We start from the raw sequence: 18,300 nt of genomic DNA on the forward strand, positions 1-18,300 counted from the left end.
AAAATGTCCCAATATGCAAAATAAATTCATTGCTGTTGTTTTCAGTCTACTTTTTAAAATAAAAGTAAAGGGTGTAATAAGTTGTTTGACTAGTACTTGTGATGTAGGAATAATACTCAGATGAGCAGTTCAACAAAATTAAGAATTTTATCAGGGATTTATAGCTAGAAAGGGGACAAGTTTAAGGCTCTTTTCCCTCTGTTGGGCTGCAATATTAGTATGGATTGCAGGTCAGTATCTAAAAGGAAACTATGAGAAAGAAGGAAACAGGCTCTTTAGCAGGATCTGTTGTGATAAGACAAGGAGAAATAGTCTCAAACTAAAAGAAGGGAGAGATTTATATTTAATATAACATTTTTCCCAATCATGGTGGTGAGGCATGTGCACAGGTTGTCCAGACAGGTGGTAGATGCCCCATCCATGGAGACACTCAAGGTCAGGGTGGACCTGGCTCAGTCTGCCTGATAGAGTGTAGATGCTCCTGTTCATTGCAGAGGAGTTGATTAGATGGCATTTATGGGTACATTTCAACTCAAGGGATTCTATGATTGTCAGATGTGTGGTTGGCCACTTCACTGGGCATTCTTGACTGGAAGAAGTCACTGAATGTGTAGCAGTGTTGTGGGATGCCTGCATGCTGAATATATATCCTGCCTTTATCTGAGCAAGTAACATGAGAGGCCACACTTCAGATAATTTGGAGCTTGTTTTTTTTTTGTTTTCTAGCTGTATTCCTGTGGTATGTTCAGTTCTCACCTAGGCTGTCAGTCTGTATCTCATTTACTTTGCATCTCATGTAATTTTGAGGAGATGAAATTTACTGCTGCCGTAAAGCTAGTGTTAGAAGATGCTGTGTGTGAGTATTTTTGGTGGCAATACCACTGCATCTAGAAGGAGAGCTGGGTACGGCTGATCACCACCTTTTGGAAAGCGCAATTGTGCTTAATCATAAAATAGAAGAGATCATGTATTTAAGTAAGATCAGTAAGTACTCTGCCCTCCAAGCATTTTTCCTTCAGTCCTTGAGAAGAAAGCTTTATTCTGACCTTTGTATTTTTCCATGTATAGAGTCATGTCACTTTGGTTTCAGTGCAGGCTACCATCTTGACCTTGGGAAGAGACTTGTCTGGAGAAGATGCAAATTTCTTAAAGTTCTGTATCTCACGCTCACATCCTCTGGTAGAGCTTTGAAAAGTGCCAAACAAGCAATTTCTGCTCCTTTTGGCTCCTCACTGACAGGAGTTCCTCCGAACTGACTCAGTCTTCATATGTGGGCTGGAGGAACTTTTTTCTCATCTCCTTGAGATCAGTACCTCTTTTCTGTTGAACATGAAAAGTATTCTCTTTTTTCCTGTCTACTGAATTTCTTAGTCGACTGAGAAGCAGTAACCTTAGATCTCCCAAAGATTATATAGCATTTTCTTGATTAAACCAGTACTTCCACGTAATTGTATAGGGTTGTATAATAAATTCTCATGAGATTATAAAGGTTATAACAAAGGTAGACTATAGATGATGAGAACAAAGGAAAAATTTTGTTTAATGCTTATTTCTTTTCCTAAAGACACCAAGCACTCAGTACTTCAAGGAATGCAATCCCTCTACAAGCAGGCTTTGTTCAGGTCATGTCACTGATTATTCTGGAGTGGAGAAGGCACTGAAAGTGCTGCAATTGTAAGCACTGGAAAATGTAATCATGCTATCAAAGACCGTCTTTATTGAGGACATTAGCACACACATATACCAGCAAGTATCATGGGAAAAGTTAATTCCTGCAGAGGATTTTTCAAAATGGAGGAGGACTTAAGTGAGGTATAATTCTTCTGTGTGATGCCCTTGCACAGAGACATGAATTTCGATCCATGAAATTGAATGAGATGATCCACAAACCTTTGGCCACTGTGGGCTCAATCATGCAGCATTCAGTGCTCTCAGGCTCTGCTCCAGCAATGCACTTAAGTTTAATTAGAATCATGTGAATATTCCTGTGCAAATCAATGGGAGGATTAGCAATATATATGGAAGTGAGGCAGGCACTTAAGTTCCTAGTTGGATTGAAGCCAGACTCGCACAAATAATCACCAAAGTGCTTCTTATATTAAATAATGACTGGTAACAAGAATAGGTTCTCCAAGGTCTATTGCATAAAAAAAATGCATTTTTCAAATAGCTGTGTGTGCCCAGTGAGTTGGGGGGCCTCATATAAAAATTTAGTACTACAATTTCCACAGACTGCAAAGGTCTGTCAAAAAAGCTGTCCGGTTAATTAGATTTATATTTTAAACAAATTGTGCTTAATTTGTCGTAGTATAACTGCTTTTTCAGTTATGAAATTAAACATAAGATGCATCATAAGATTTTCTGTAATTGTCAAGGATTTAATTGATGATTCCTTAGGGCAACATCCCAAAATCAACTTCCCACCTGCAGTTTTGTTATTATTAACTCAGCCATCAATTTCTTCCCCTTTCCTTGACCACATTTATACAAGGGACCACTGTCCCATCAGGGCTAGCTGGGACTCAGGCCACCCCTGTCTTTTGCTGGGACTGATTTGTTACCCTCTATACTACTAACACATTTAAAAAAAATCTGCCGTAACTGGTAGCAATTTTGTACTTCAGAACCATCTATGCTTGCAAAGGAGCAGGGAGCAGCCAGTCATCACCCTCTTTGTGTCCTGCTTTGTGCTTGGTGTTGCAGCCACTCTTTCCTACCTGCACACAGTTTGTGCCCTGTAGCTCTTCCTTGCCCTGCCTGCTGCTAATGCTGGCTCTGGTTGGTGTCTGTACCGTAAACTGCCTTGGAGCATATTCAGCTGCTGAACAAAAACCTTTTCTTGTATTTTTTCCTGAGCTATTGTTCAGGTGACTCAGCTCCCCAGTCCAGTCCAACGCGCCGCCACAAAGACATTTGGAGGTGGTGAGTGCGAGAGGCAAAGAGCAGAAAAATGCTTTAGCTGCTGAATGTTCAAACCAAAGTTCTTTAACATGTTGACAAAAGAAAGTTAAAAAAAAAAAAAAAAGGTTGAGCAGCTGAGTTTCCCTTCACCTTCTGTGCACTTCACCTCTCATTGCTGAAACAGGCAGATGTGGTTCACTGTACAGCCATAAAATTACCAGTGTCGGTACAGGAGAGAAGCTGGGAGGAAAAGTTGTTCCCTCTTTCGGCAGCAGCATGGTTTGAAATTGGCTTATGTCCATTATGGAAGTGCACCCTCAGTGACATTTTTATATCTGAAAAGATAAGAAACAGATAATCTTTAGAAGTACAGTTGACACATCAGATACTTGAAAAATGAGAGATGCTGAGAGGCAGTGAATAGCAAAGTGGCTCAGTAGGAAAGGAGACATGAAGTAATATTTTTGCAAAAGAAGAGAGAGAAACAAGGACTGAATATGGCACGGAGCTGTAGCAGCCAGGTGTACCTGCGAGTTACTGAGTGACAGCACAGGAAGAAGTGATTGCAGTGACAGGTGGCACAACAATTAGGTATGCTCTGTGAAATGAAGTTAGCATACCTAGAAGGTCAGAAAAAATGATGGTTTAGAAAAAGCTAATTACATAACTTACGAAAACATTTCATAAATATGAAAGTCACATTTTGTTCACCTCTGGCCTTTTTGTATCATCTTGGGCTGGCTTCCCTGCTCTTTTCTTGTCACATTTATTTAATGCAGAAACCCATAATTCTTCCATTTATTTCTACACTCTCTCTTATTGTTCCCGCATTAATCTTCATGTGATTTGGTTCTGCCTCCTAGCTGCCTGGCTCAGGGCTGTGCTCAGAGACCCTTCTGAGAGGCAGCAGCACGCCCAGCTGTGAGCATCCTCCCTGCAATGGGGGTGGCTGCTACTTCCTGGACTTCAGGAGCTGCCCAGCCTCCTTCAAGCTCCTTTAATCCTCTCCTGTCTCTCTGTGTTTACTTCTCTGGCAGAGGTGAAAAATAATGCCATGAACCCGAGGAGGCTTTTTTAAAGGTTTCACTGGGAAATGCCTGCAAGTATAGTGAGGCAGCCTGCTCTCTAAGAAGCCATGAGGAATGTCCCCAGAAATGTTATTATGTATTAGACTACTTCTGCTGATAAAAGAATTAATGAATCCTGCTCAGTTAGTGCAACTTGCTTCGGGTTGTTAGCTTAGTATTCTTAGTAAGTTAAACATTTGCCCTTTCACCAGCAGTTGCTTAGAGGTTCTGTGGACAAGTCTTGCTACTTACATTGCCATTACCTATCTTTTACTATCACATATCTGTTACCCCATGCCTGATAGTTTAAGTAAACAGTTATTAATGTTTTCTCACAAAGAATGGGAAAATAACTGGAAGTGGTCTCAAATCAGTGTTCAGTTTTCTATGTTCTTTTTTTTGTTAGCACCAGTGGGATCTCGAGCTGCAGCAGCTTTTAGCTCTAGATGGAAATGTTGCAGAAGTTCCAGTCTGATCCTTCCTTGTTGGATTTAAATTTCAGGTTCTAGTCCTGTCCTACGTCCCATTTCTGCATGCTGCCTTATAAGTGTCTCAAGCATCTGAAAAAGTAGTAGCTCAAGCATCTCTGTGTGTGTTTTAAGTGTTTTGTATTTATAATCACTTGGATTTATGTTTTTTTTTTTTTTTAATACTGAATTACCAGAAACTTTTATTTCACAGGGCAGATGAGAATTTTCTTATACGTTGATTTGTAATCATTTTGTTCACAGACTTTTGGCCATATATTTATTTTTAGAAATGCTGTATTTCTTGCCAGTTTCTTGTTGATACATAGGATTTAATCTGGAACAAGCTATGGCCAGATCAAATAGCAAAGCATTTACAATTCAGAATTCAAACACAAAATAGTAGTGATTTAAAATGTAGCAATGCTTTTTGTGGTGTAGTTGAAGCCAGAGACTTAATCTGCCTTAATCTTCTCCTGCTTGAAAAAGGGTAGCAAATAGAAATTTCTAGCCTTCATCCTGTTCAAAATCAACCATAATGATTTTTTTTCCTGACATTGCCATATAAATAAGTAGAATAAAAATGAGTAAATATAAGGAAAGAAAAAAGGTTTTCTTGAGTAGGATTTTAGTTTGACTTTTTTTCTTGTTTTATTTCTTTCCATTTTACTGTTTTTTTTGCTAGTTTCACACTGGCTGTAACAAAAGAATAATAATGCCTAGTTTGGGAATTTCCTGATAATTAATTGACAGCTCCTGACAATCACTTGACTTCTAGCTGAGCTAATCAGTGATTGCTAGAACTAATTCCTCCAAACTGCTTAAGAGCTTAATTTAAGATCCTCCAGATTTGTGCTGCTAATAGGACATGATGGAGAGCTGAGACACTGGGAGTCGTATTGTCCGAGTTCTCCACAACAGGAGCAAGAGGTGTGTGTGAACCCAGGCCCACCACTTTGCTAAGTGGTGACCAACAGATGCTATGAACAAAGCAGCTGATCAGAAAAAAGCATGAATACTGTTTTTTCTTTGACTCTTGCAACAATCGTAGGCAGCTTCCCCAAGACTTTTGGCAACTACATGAAGAACTCAGTGAGGAATTGCCAAGCCCACGTTCTGTTTCTAGGATTTGTGTCCTGCAGCTGTTTAAACTATTGTGTGTTGGGTCCTAGACTTGTGAAGAAATTGTATTGAGCAGAAACCTTATTTCTTTGTGCTTTTTGCTGTAAATGCATGCACTGGATTGCATTTCTTTTGATATCTAGGATTTTTAGTAAAACATGTCAGTGAAGTCAAAACAAGAATTAATATATTTTGGCACTGAAATATCTGTAGCAATTTTTAGTCTTCTGTCAGCTCTTTTATCGCCTCTCAGCTTTGCAAGTGTTAGCATTTGCTGACAAAATGGGATTTGGGGCTTTTGGCTATCCTGTTATAAGTTTGCTTTGTTTTCTTGATAGTGTTTTGCAGGAGTACATATGCCTTAGAAATTTTCTGTTCCTTTATGTGCATTTTGGCTGGGAAACCTTTGTTCTGAAGCATCTGTGACATTGTGCCTGGATATTTCTGACTATGAATGTGAGCTGAATTTAATGTAGAATGCTACTCGAAATTAATCAGAGATGCATTTAGAGTAGGAGCCATTGCACCAAACTTTAAATGTCTACCTTATCTATGTATAGCCTTTTCAGTTTAAGAGCTATGTAAATAAACAACTATATGAAATAAAGATTTTTTAATAGTTCCAAGACAGCTGTAAATATGTCTGAAACAATGGCTGGAACAATGGCTGGAATGGTGATCTTAAGTTTGCCATCTCATCAAATAGAAATGTAAATGAAGTAAAGAATTCCCAAGCGGGGTTCTCTTGTGGCACAGCTTTTGAAAAGCATGCTTGGCAGCGGTGCCAGTTGAAGCAGCTGCTCTGTCACCAGATGATGTTCACCACCTCCTCCGTGTCAGTTCCATAGCTGCTAAGCAAGGAGCAGAGCTACAGGAGCAGTTTGTGGCCCAGATTGCGGTGCGGCTCTGCGCAGAGGCGCGAGGAGCAGGACAAGTGGCCCAGCTCACAGCTGGCACTGCTGTGTCTGCCAGGAGGGATTCTCATCAAACTTTGTCTCTAAAAAGCAAAGCAGTGTGGTACGTGAGTTCAGCACAGGAAATAGATAGAATGACTTGCCTAGCATTTGGCCAGAGAGTTTCTCTCTAAAATAAATGTAATGAAGCAGATCCAGTATCCAAGTATCTCAGCTTAGTCACACCAGAATATGGAAGCATATAATCCATCAAATGGGAGGTGTGGACATGCTGGCTGTTGGATGTACTGGCACTTCCAGATCCTTCTCATCCATGCTGCTTCCAAATGACCGGAGGCTGCTGTAGTATTTGTATCAAGGAGAAAATTAATGGGACTGGGAAAAAACAAACTTTTATTAGCACAGAGAGCTAACAAAACTGCTTGGGTATTTTATCACTTTTATGGCAAGTTCGTCAGTAACAGTGTAAGTGACATTTCTCAAGTTTAAGACTGCTGTGCAGGAGTATGGTCTCGGTTTGAAAATGTGATGTGCTCTCTGAGAGTGACACATCCTCCAGAAACATCCTCAAGGTCAGGTGTGGTTCCAGCACGCTTTCTGAAAGCGCAGCTTGTTCCTCCTGCGATGGTGCCACAGCTCAGCAGTGCCTGTCACTTTGTGGGGAATGTCTTCACTCACTATTATTCACTTATAGGTAATGAAGGCAGAACTATATTAAGTCACTTACTTCATATATCCAAATGTCAATTTAAGGGTGATGGCATAACGTTAAATCAAATTTTGAAAGTGGAGCAGTTTGCTCATTTGTTATTAATATTGCCTGACACGTCTGCTCATAAAACTCTCTTTCCAGGTGCTCTGAACTCTTAAAATATTAATATTTCAGTGCTGCTTTTGTCTTCATATTACAGTTCTCTTGGAAAACTGCTTCCAAAAAGAGCTTGTAATTATAGACATTGTGAGATCATGGGAAAGCCTGTTGCTTTGGCCATGCTTTAAAAAAAAAGTTACAATTTTCTGCTAATTATTAGGAGAATGGGAGAATCTGAGATTATGGAGCCTGCAATGTGACTGTGGGGGATATGGCTGCAGATTGAGCCCAGTGAGGTGCAGGAGGCTGAGACAGGCAGAGGAGTTGTGTCCAGCCAAGGTTGGGCCACTCAAAGCCTACGGTGAAGTTGGTGTTTTGGGTTAGTCAGTATCTGGGAAGCAACCACTCAGAGAGCTCATCCCACTCTGATTCTCGGTTGTGGAATTCAAGTGGTGGAGTTCTGCCTGTATTTGCATCTGAAACATCCATCTGTATCTCTGTGAATGTTATTATAATGACATGGGAAAGTTACCCAGGAAGCAACGTTTAAACACATTATATTTGCACAGTCAAGCGCTTAAAGGTCATATAATACCAGAACTGAATATTTTTCAAAGAAGACTCTTAATTTGCTTTTATGCCTGTTTGAGCACTTATGCTGTGTATTGTAATTTTTAACGTAGTTTTTGTCTACAATTTTATGATGTAAATACTGTTATAGGTCAGGCATGTTACAAGTAGGCATTTCAAGATGTGAAATGCATGAGATCCTCTAGTTTTTAGATAGACTTTAAAGTGTAGTTCTAAAATATTCCAAGGTTGATGTTTTAGGGTGTTTTCAAATGTGTTTCATCTCTCTGTGAACTGGGGGGACACGAGGATCCTTCTCCCAGGCACTCTAAGCAATGGTTTCTTCCTGACAAGGCTTAAGAACGAGCAGCTGGTGCTTGAGCAGGAGCTTAGTGTGAACATGGTCCTGAGGATTATGCCCTTCCTTTATTTGGACTGAATAATTCTTACAAAGCTTCTAATGTCACTGATAAAAAATACTCACCTGATGATCTTCATTGTTAGAAGTTATATAAGGATTGGAAAAGATCCACTCTGCCAAAGCCAGTGTAATAAATCACAGGTGTTTTAAATCAAAATCATCCATGAATTGATGCATGTATTCAATATAATTTCATTTAGCAAAATGCTTGTGTTCCCCACCTACGTTCTCCATTCACCAACCAGTCACTGCCTTCCAGAACTGTCTAGTTAGCTGCTAAAAATTGCTTTACGTAGAAAATACTGATTGATTCCAAAATCCTTTTTTCTTCCTGTAACTACTGTTGCTCAGTCCCAGCTGTTAGATGCACTTAGGCACTGGCAGATCTGCGTGTGTAAACTAAAGCTTGTGATGGGAGCAGAAGTTGGTGATTCCTTCCCCTGTTAATTAGGTAGCTTTCAGCACAGAAATGAGTGGTTCCTTTCTTGCTAACAGTGAATAGCTAATATTCTGGACTTGCAAGTAATTTTGCCTTGGAAGAGAAATCTTTAATGGAGCCAAGTGGGGCATCTTTGAGAGGTCCTGGTTGTTTGAAACACAGGAGGTCACTTGCATAAGCAGCTGGAATGAAAGGATGTGGATTTTTTTCTCCCTGTGGCTTCAAACTTGCTTCAGCAGTCTCTCTCTCTATGCTTTTTCTCAAAGCAGACACTGTTTCTGGTCTTCTACCTTTTATGCTCCTTTCTTTGCAGTGTTTGTCCTTCTCTTCCCCTTGTCGCCCAGAGACAGCTCCACTACAGTCAGTTTTCTTTTGAATTATGATGTGGCCCTGATGGCTCCCAGCTCTGTTGCTGCTTTGAGATGTGCTGCTGCGGGCTGGCCATGCTTCAGAAGGTGTCTGCCTTCCCAAACCAGCATTTACCTGGACTGGAGGGCACAGAAGCTTTAATGGATTTCTCCTAATATCTACTACAGCAGTCAGTATTTTCACATGGAATCTGCTCACTTCACTTGGATTTGCTGATTGTTTTATATTTTTTTCAACAAGTCACCATTTTGTCATGACAGATGTGATTGCTGTTTAGCTTTTATTAGCCTATTGAGATACATTCATAGGAATATTAATTTGCTCTTTCCACACTGAAGCCAAACCAGGCTGTAATCCTTCTGAAAAAAATGAAAACCACTGACTTCCAGGTTTTGTCCTTAACATCCTCATTCCACAACCATTAACATCTGTACTTCACAGCTACTGTTGTATAGAAACATCTCTGCAAATGTGATTTCAGATTTCTGCTATATGCTTTTAGATATTCTCTCAGATCCTTATTCAAACTATTCCTAATTTCTTGGCAAAATTGACTGTAATTGCTTTATCTAACCTCCTTGCATCAGTGCTAAACCTGTCACTGAGCTGTTTTCCTTCTCTTTCATCCTAGGCCCTAAAAGCAGAATGAGCAACCTTGTGTTTTTATACCAGAGCGTATTGTGTTGTGTACCCTCTGCTGTCAGAAGACTCAACTCAGGAGAGCAGTTGTGTACTGACAAGCTGAACTGGAAAGGAACTTTCCTGTCTGTCTTCCCTGTAATCCCTCCATTTCGCAGGCAGGGTTTTGTTGTGCCAGCCAGCTGCCTTGTATTTTTCTCTGGGAATAATGATGTAGTATGAACAAAGCCATCATTTGGTTAGGAATTGTTAGGATAGGTTAAAAAACCAGCATAACTTACAGTATTAATTAATTTATTATAATTTTAAATTAATTAATTTATTATAATACATTAATATGTATGGAAAAGAAAAGGAGAACAAATGTAATTTATGAAGACATTTATGAAAAAATAGAAATCACATGCCTTTACCTTAGGAATTACATTTCTTTTGTGATGGATCACACTTGACTGAGTTACACATTTCTCCCCTGTGAGAGCTGCCCTGTCTCCTTTCTATATAGAAGGCAACAATTTGTTCTTTTCTTTTACACGTTTTTCCCTCAATATTCCTAGTGCCAAGGGGACAGATCTTTACATAACATGCAAACTATGTTTATGGATTTAATGTAAAACAAACCCAGTATTTGCTGACATCAATGCAAAGATTCATTTTAATCTCAGTGGGCCTTGTTGCCCATAACATGTAGTATTTCTTTTGTAACATTGGTTTGGAGTTAATACCTAAATCTGATTTCAGCTAGGTCAATGCAGAATTTTTTTATTACACACTGCTTTGCTTTGTTTTATCAATTCCTTTCTTAATAATTGTGTAGATCAGGAAAAAAACCCATAAAGCTAACTGACTTTTCTTTCTCCATCCCTTTCTCCTGACCTTTTCCCTCTCCTCTCTCTTTATGTTCCCTTAATTTAGGCACTATTTTCAAGATTGTATTTTGCACTGAAGATAGCAGAAATCTTGGTTTTCATCTATTCTTTGGATCCAGAGATAAAGTTTCCTAGTCCACATGAATGGAATAAGTTGTCTTTTACCTAAAAATGGAAAGAGACAAAGTAGCACATTTCACAGATGTTAAATCTCAGCTTTACATTAAAACATGCACGCGTAAACTATTCTCCTTGAATTATTTTATTGCATTATGAACGCTATATTGGTTATTTATAATCTCTACCCCCAAAAATGTAAGAACATGCAAGCTTCCCTGTTTCCTGCAAACACTGACACTGATACTGTGTAACTTGGGAATAGCGATTTAATTTTATTTACCTACGTACAGGACAGGGTTAATGCCCCCTAGCAGCTTCATAGCTATGAACATCAACTAATATAAGTCTTATTTGTAAACAGAAATTATATTGACAAAATTGCAGAAAGAGCACTAATGAGGCCTAAGTGGCTGGAGGAAGTAAATATTCTGTTTCGCTTTGGTGAGTCAAAGTGATCTCATTTTATACTCTTTCTAATTGCATCTTTGATATTTTCCTGCTCAAGATAATTACAAGTGTGAGAATAAGGACTGAAACTACTGTCAGCTAAATTCTTGCTTTGTAAGACCTCACACTGACTGAACAAAACTTTTTACATCAGAAGAAAAGGAGCAATAGCATACAATGCGTAGTTCGTAGGTAGACAGAGAGCAATGGACAGATACTTCTTTGTGTGTGTGTGTGTCTATTAGATGCTGTCATGCTATGAGACAGCCTGGATTTTTAATGATGTCTTTCTGTATTCTGTTGTCAACTGGCATACTGTTTGCACCAGTAAGTTAACGCCTTCTAAAGATGCCCTGGGGAGCTATTACAGAGCAGAATGCATAACACAAATTTCATATTTTGCTCTTCTGTCATATATTGTCTCTGGCATAAAGGCACATTTAAGTCATCTGGCTATACGCTTTTCATAGGATGTCACATTCTTCTGGTATCTTTTAGATCTTTCTGACTACAACAAATGCTCGTTTGTAGCCACGATACTGACGTCCTAAATTAATTTGTTTCACTTTTGCTCAAAATAGTTTTATTTTTGACAGTCCTTTCAGTGACTTTTTCTGACAAGTTTGTTCATAGAAATATGTTTGCTTCTGGTGAACACTTACCTAAACCATGGGGTTTTATTCTGAATATTTCTGAGAATTATTTAGAAATGTGTAGTGGCTTTGAATTTTCAGTGTCAAATAATACATGCACAACTTGCAGTGACAAGTTTTCAACCAGTCCAGACTGAAACCTACTTACATAAAACCATTAATTAAATCATTTAAACCCAGCAACAGATGCAGAGAAGTGATCTCCTGTTTGCACACACTTCCAGAACAGAGGAAGGCTTGGGCGTTTGTTACAAACAGACTGCTGGTTATAAACTTATGATAAAACCATTCCTTTTTCCTTTCAAAAGAGAGCTGAATATTGTAAAAGTGGTCTTTCTCATGACCACTGGACAAAGATCCCATGTGGAACCTAGCAGTCCTTAAATACGCATAGCCAGTTTCATCATGATTTTCCAGGGAATTTCTTTATGGTTGTTACCCAAGATACCCTGTCTCCACAAAGATGGTCCCATAGCTAAAACGGATCTTTTTCTAGATGGGAACTTGAGATATAGACTTAATTACTTGTTTACATTTTGGTTCTAATCTCAGCAGTACTAGGAAAATTTCAGGCAGCTTTACTTTTAATAATAGATACAATTAACTTGAACCCCATTATTTTCAACATTATTCCAATCTTTCCAATATTAAGCAATAGAAAGGGAGATGTCTTAACAGTCTTCTCTCTGCACTTCACTAGTGTCATTGTACACGATTTTCCTCCTTGAGGAGAATAGCTTAATCTGTCTGTTACTTCCCATTCTGTTGATATTTTCTAATTTCTTAACACAGATTGATTGCATTTGCATTCTGTTACTATTTGAGCACTTCCATCTTTTAGCAAGAAACAGTTGACAAAAAATACACTGAATGAATGCACTTTTCATGTAAAAACACTGCACTTGTTCCTGGATATCCATACGTCTTATGGATTTTGAGTTTACCCAATTCACTGGAGAACAAATGCAAGAGATTAAACCCTACCTACAAAACCCACCTACCTACAAAAATTCTAATTACATCTGATTTGTAGGTCTCCAAAAATTTTTCTAAGAGAATAGCAAGTTTCCAGTGAATATAGTACAAAGACTGCTCTGAAAGTAATGCCTCCTATTTATTTCCATGGAGATGGAAAATGGAAACGGAGATGTGCACTTCTAAATAGAATCTTTGAGGGAATTCTACATAACCTGGTATAACTTTCAATAGTGGAAAGTCTCACTGTTCTAACTTTTGTGGCTCTGAAATAGATTTGGAGGAATGGAATATTTTTGAACTCAGGTTCTTTATTGGTCCCTTTTCTGTTCTCAGAGAGCAGACTGACAACTACCAACTCTGTTATTCTTACTATATCAAGTTTCAGCATGAAATGGATTAATTCTGTGTGCATGGGCAGAAATTGCGTAACTGAATCTGATTCTGGCTGTAACAATAACTCATATATGTTATGTGGTTCAGAAAGTTGGATAGTTAGACTTGAAAAAAAGACCCAAACTGAATCTTTTAATAATGGATTACTAAGCTTGAAGAACTCTTCCTTATACAGAGATAACTGCACCAAATAAAGAGGCATCCCAAGAAGTATTTACTCCCAATCATAAGCTAAACATATACTTAGGGCTCCACAACATCGTAAGAAAAAAGTTTTCCACAATGTCATTGTGTGCTTCTTTATCCTTCCCCTTATCTCCCTAATAAGTAACATGAAGGCTTTAAATTCATGCTAAAATGCTTAAGGTTTTTGAAAATAGTGTCAGTGGTACAAAGTTTGGTTTTTAGTGCTATGAAGTGTGCTACTGTGTATGTTAAGCAATATTTATTTTTATTTTCCTTTATAGATCTAAGGAAGGATTTGTAATTGTATTCTACAGAAATTTCTGTACTTGTCCATTGTAGAATTATTGTTTGTTTCTGAATGTGCATTGTTGGCTTTTTTATTTTAAAAGGCCTTGATGATTGCCTCCAACAATACATTAAAAATTTTGAAAGAGAAAAGATCAATGGTGAACAGCTGCTACACATCACTCATCAAGAGCTTGAGGAACTGGGAGTTACTCGCATTGGCCACCAAGAACTGATACTGGAAGCAGTTGATCTGCTATGTGCATTGGTAAGTAATTTTCTGCATCGCTCATCTTAATTATGTGGGTTTAGAAATTTCCAAGGCAAGATTAAAATGATGCAGACTACATTCTCTTGCTATATGCTTGTATGGAAACACTGGCTTTGCCAGATTAAAGGACAGGCTTCTTTCAGCTATAAAGAAACTATATGTATCCATATGATTTTATGATTGGGTATGATGGTCTATTATTGCTCTTCCTCCAACTTATTAGGTCCTGTATTCAAATGCTGTTGACTATTACTACTGGCATCCATATGGTTCTGTAATTATACACCATATGCCCTTGCATTCCACAGACATTTGCCACACTACACTAAACCAAGTACACTTGAATGTTTTAACCATGCAACGTTCAAAAAGATTGTACTCAGAAACAAGAAGGTAATGTTTATTAGAATGGAAGATTGTTTAAAATGAGATTTAATACAAGATTAGGATGATAAAATAGACTGTATCCAAAGAACAGGCATCTATGTTGATTTAAAGCTTCCTTAGCAACCTGCAAGCATCCAAATTTTGAAGAAACCTCTTTTTTTTTACATAACAGGTTATTGTTTTTGTTAGCCTCTGAACAAAATATTTTATATCAGAAACTGCTTTTTTCTTTTATATTATTCCTGGCAGAAAATAAAATGGATTGTATTAACTTAATTCTAAAGAAAAATGTGCTTGCTTTGTTCAAGTAGACAGGTGAAAGGATATAGAAAATATATTTTTAAAAAAAGTACGTAAATCGTAAGGGACAGTTCCAGAATTTTACCTCTTTATCATGAGTTCTACTTTTTCACCAAGTCGCTTATCTTGTGGAATTTTGATAACGTAAATTGTCTCCAACAGGGCAACTTGCAATGAGGAATAAAAGAGAAAACAATTGCATCAAAATGCACTTGATATTGTAGAAGAAAGAAACAGTATGAAGTACCTTTTATTGTGCACATGCTTATTGCAAGTGCTCTTAATTACAAAATATACTTCATGTAACTTGACATCTTCTTCTACAAATTAAGCAACTTCTATGTCAAAATAACGTGAAATACGTGAAAATAATAAATAAAACTATGTTAAAAGCAGAAACAAGCCTCTGAGTTTGATGCAGGCATACCTGTAAATTGGTGTGCAATGCATAACCCACTAAATTTTATGGATTCTGAATCATTTCAGAATTAAACTCAGATGTTTTTCAACTAAATAATTGCCTTCACATAAAAGGAACCTAAATATCCCCCAGCGTTATGTTATTTTATTTAAAGAACAATACAATGCTGTTGCCTGATACCAGTAAGACATACAAGACCGAGGAAATTTCTTCTGGAAGAGAAAACTTCAGTCAAGTGTGCCCATTAGGAGGACCCTCACTGCTTTCTTTTCTTTTTTCTTTTTCCTCTCTTTTCTTTGTTTTAATAAAAGAAACTTACCTCCTAAATGCTGGCCTCACTGCAGGTCAACAGTGCAGCTCTCATCTTACTGTGCTTTCCCATGACACTGTTATTTTTCCTTTTAAAGCAGGGTTGGGATTTTCCAGCTTTTGGTATCTGTTATTTAGCCTCCTGCCTTTAAGCCCTTATCCTTCCTTCCATCCTTACTCTTTCTAAAATTCCTACTTTAAAAATACGTTTTTTATTCATCGTCTAAATTTTTATCTTCCAACCCATTCCGTGTGCTTTCTGCTGAATGAATCTTTGCTGCCTGTGGCTCTGCTTTTGGGGGATTCTCTTGCTTCTGACATTTCTGCCTTACTGCTATGTACAACACATTCTTTAGCCTTTGCAGCTTCCTACTAAGCAAAGATCACAATTAAAACTTTTACAAGATTAAGTAATATATCTACTCTTAACCTATAATAATTTAAGTCTATTTAACTGAAAACCATAACTGAAAAATTATTTTAAATAATGGCAGTGGTTGAATGGTAGGAGATCTGATGCTGCCTTTATTAACACTGAAATACTCTTCTAAAATATTATTGTAGTGCCCAAAGTTTTGAAACATTAATTTGTTATTACTTGTTTAGGTGAACAGTGAGAACTGTGGATTGGAGATAGTTGCTGTAATGGATATTTAGTAGGCCAGCCAGTCTTAAGAAAAAGAATGAGGTAAAACTAAACATAAAAAAGAGGGATCTGTATCTTACCCATGTCACTAAACAGGAACTAGTGTAACTTCATACAAGAAATTCTTTGAATCAGAATGTCTTAAAGACTCCTAATTTTCTGAGTTCTATCGTAAGTAAATGGAATGCAGTCTGTGTGCAACCCCAACCAGTGAGATGTTAATACACTAACGAACTGGGTGTGTGTTTTTACATATTGTCAGAATATATAAAGTACCAAGTAAGTATGTTTAGATTCATACGTATATACATATTAAAAAAATATGTATTCAAAACTTGTTATGAAGAAAATGCAGAGGAAACATCACTGGAGGCAGCCCGGCCCAGCACGCCATGTTCAGGAGGTCTCAAGAGCAGGGCTCGCTCCCTCTGCCAGCAGCACCCAGCACACCCTGTGCTTCCAGCCACACACCGGCAGAGCACCCACCGTGCTCCGCACCATGCGCTCCCAACCGCAGGTAGCTGCGCTGCTGTGCACATCAATAGCCATCAGTCCTGCCTTGTGCCCTGCGTATCGTCCGCTTGCTGGGCCATGTCAATGAGCATTGATTTTTTTTTTTTCTGTACATGGCATTCTAAATTGATTTCTATTTGGCAATTGGCAGCGTCCAAGTTATGTGACCTATTTCTTACAGGCAGCATTAGTGGGATGGGATGTTCCACTCCATCGTAGCAAGATGGGTTATATAAGACTTTAAGCAGAAGCGTTTCCAATGTGCTGTAGAAATCTCTCAGGTAAGCTTAGGCTCAGCGATGCATCAGAAGTTCAGCTGCACATTGGCCATGATTTCAGCTGCAGAACAGTTACATTATTGCTTCAGGAAATCAGGGGAAATTTGACTGTCTCCTCAGGCTCTTGGAACACACCAAAAGTGCATGTTGCAAAGCCCTATTTCCCATATGCACTCCCTTAGGCTCTGGCCATCAGCCCACTGGCTTTTGCAGGGATGGGCAGCGCTTGTTTGGGGTTACACATCAAAGAGCAGTGCCCCTGCTTCTATCCGTGATTTGAAGCAACACACAGCACATACGTAACTAAATGCCTGTCAATAACCCAGGCTTCTAAGAGCAAAAGCAAACTAGCAATAGGAGACACTTCTGTGTTTTTCTTCCCTGTCCTGAACAACCTATTAATTAGACTCAAATGCAAGCCACTGAACACAGGGAAGATTTTCTTGAGGAATCCGCTATACATTTGCCCTTCTTATGATTTTGTACCACTTTTCACAAGTGAACTTGAACAGAATTATAATCTAATATTGTATCTTGATTAATTGATTCAAACCACAATATTATTTCTGAATAAAATCATTAAAGATGTTACTAATATACACAATCTCAGGTAATGTTTTTTCTTTTGAAAGCTCAGTTCAGAGCATTATCTAATTAGGCATTAATTATGAGAAAAGATTCTCTGTTGGAAAATGATATGCAGTATAAAAGAAAGTGATATGAGAAATCTAAAAAGAGAAAAATAAAAGTATTTGTTACACTCGGGCATAACATATATATATGTTTTTATGTTAAAAATAAAATTTTTAAAATGATAGAATAATCTGATTTTTGAGAAGGTAGAACTGAGGGGCAAAAGATGAGGGTATCTTTCACTATAGGAGAGAAAGAGCTGGCACTTTCTTGGGGTTGCCCGAGGCTGAATTTGTGTGCTATGAAAGGAAAAGTCATAGGTGAGCCATACTTTCAGTTTCAATTCTTTGACCATTCTAGAAAGATTTTTTTTGAGTACTGTTTTAATTATGAAGATAATTGGAAACGATAGCTGTGCTGAAAAAAAATGTATCTTAAATATCAAAATGCTTTATTACACTGTGGTCAGAAACTGCTTTGCAGTTATTTATTTGAAGTGACCTAAATAACATCTATGGATGAAAACACTCAGGCCATTTAGGCTTTGTATTGTAATTTTATTAAAGTTGAAATGCTAATCAGGAAATGTATTGAAGGACTGATTGCACAAAGGAATTGATTGACTGAAGTAGTTGCAGGGCCTGGGGAAAATAATTATTTGAGAGATGGTAAAATATATTGGGAAGAAGAGAAGGGAGTGATTTTGGGGTCAACGTGGCTTGTTTTTCAAGTCTATGCATTTAAATTTAATTTAATTAGGACAGCTGGAGTCAGTATGTAGTAAAGGTCCCCACAATTAAAACACAAACATACTGTTAGGACTTTGATGATGTCTGGAAGGACAATGAATGGAAAAGGACAAAAAGCATGCTCAAATATAGATTGTATCTA

At 38.0% G+C, this 18,300-nt stretch overlaps 1 protein-coding gene across 1 annotated transcript in view; it reads left to right on the forward strand.

Annotated features, from left to right (window-relative positions):
* Nucleotides 1-18,300, forward strand: part of LOC116229677 (connector enhancer of kinase suppressor of ras 2-like) — a 147,791-nt gene that overhangs the window by 24,233 nt on the left and 105,258 nt on the right. Inside the window, exons 2-3 of the mRNA XM_090150579.1 lie at nt 11,071-11,150; nt 13,756-13,919. Of these exons, the coding sequence (XP_090006705.1) occupies nt 11,071-11,150; nt 13,756-13,919 (244 nt within the window). The remainder of the gene's footprint in view (nt 1-11,070; nt 11,151-13,755; nt 13,920-18,300) is intronic.

Source organism: Phasianus colchicus, chromosome 14 (assembly GCF_987193195.1).
Source record: "Phasianus colchicus chromosome 14, bPhaCol1.hap1.1, whole genome shotgun sequence".
NCBI classification, from domain to species: domain Eukaryota; kingdom Metazoa; phylum Chordata; class Aves; order Galliformes; family Phasianidae; genus Phasianus; species Phasianus colchicus.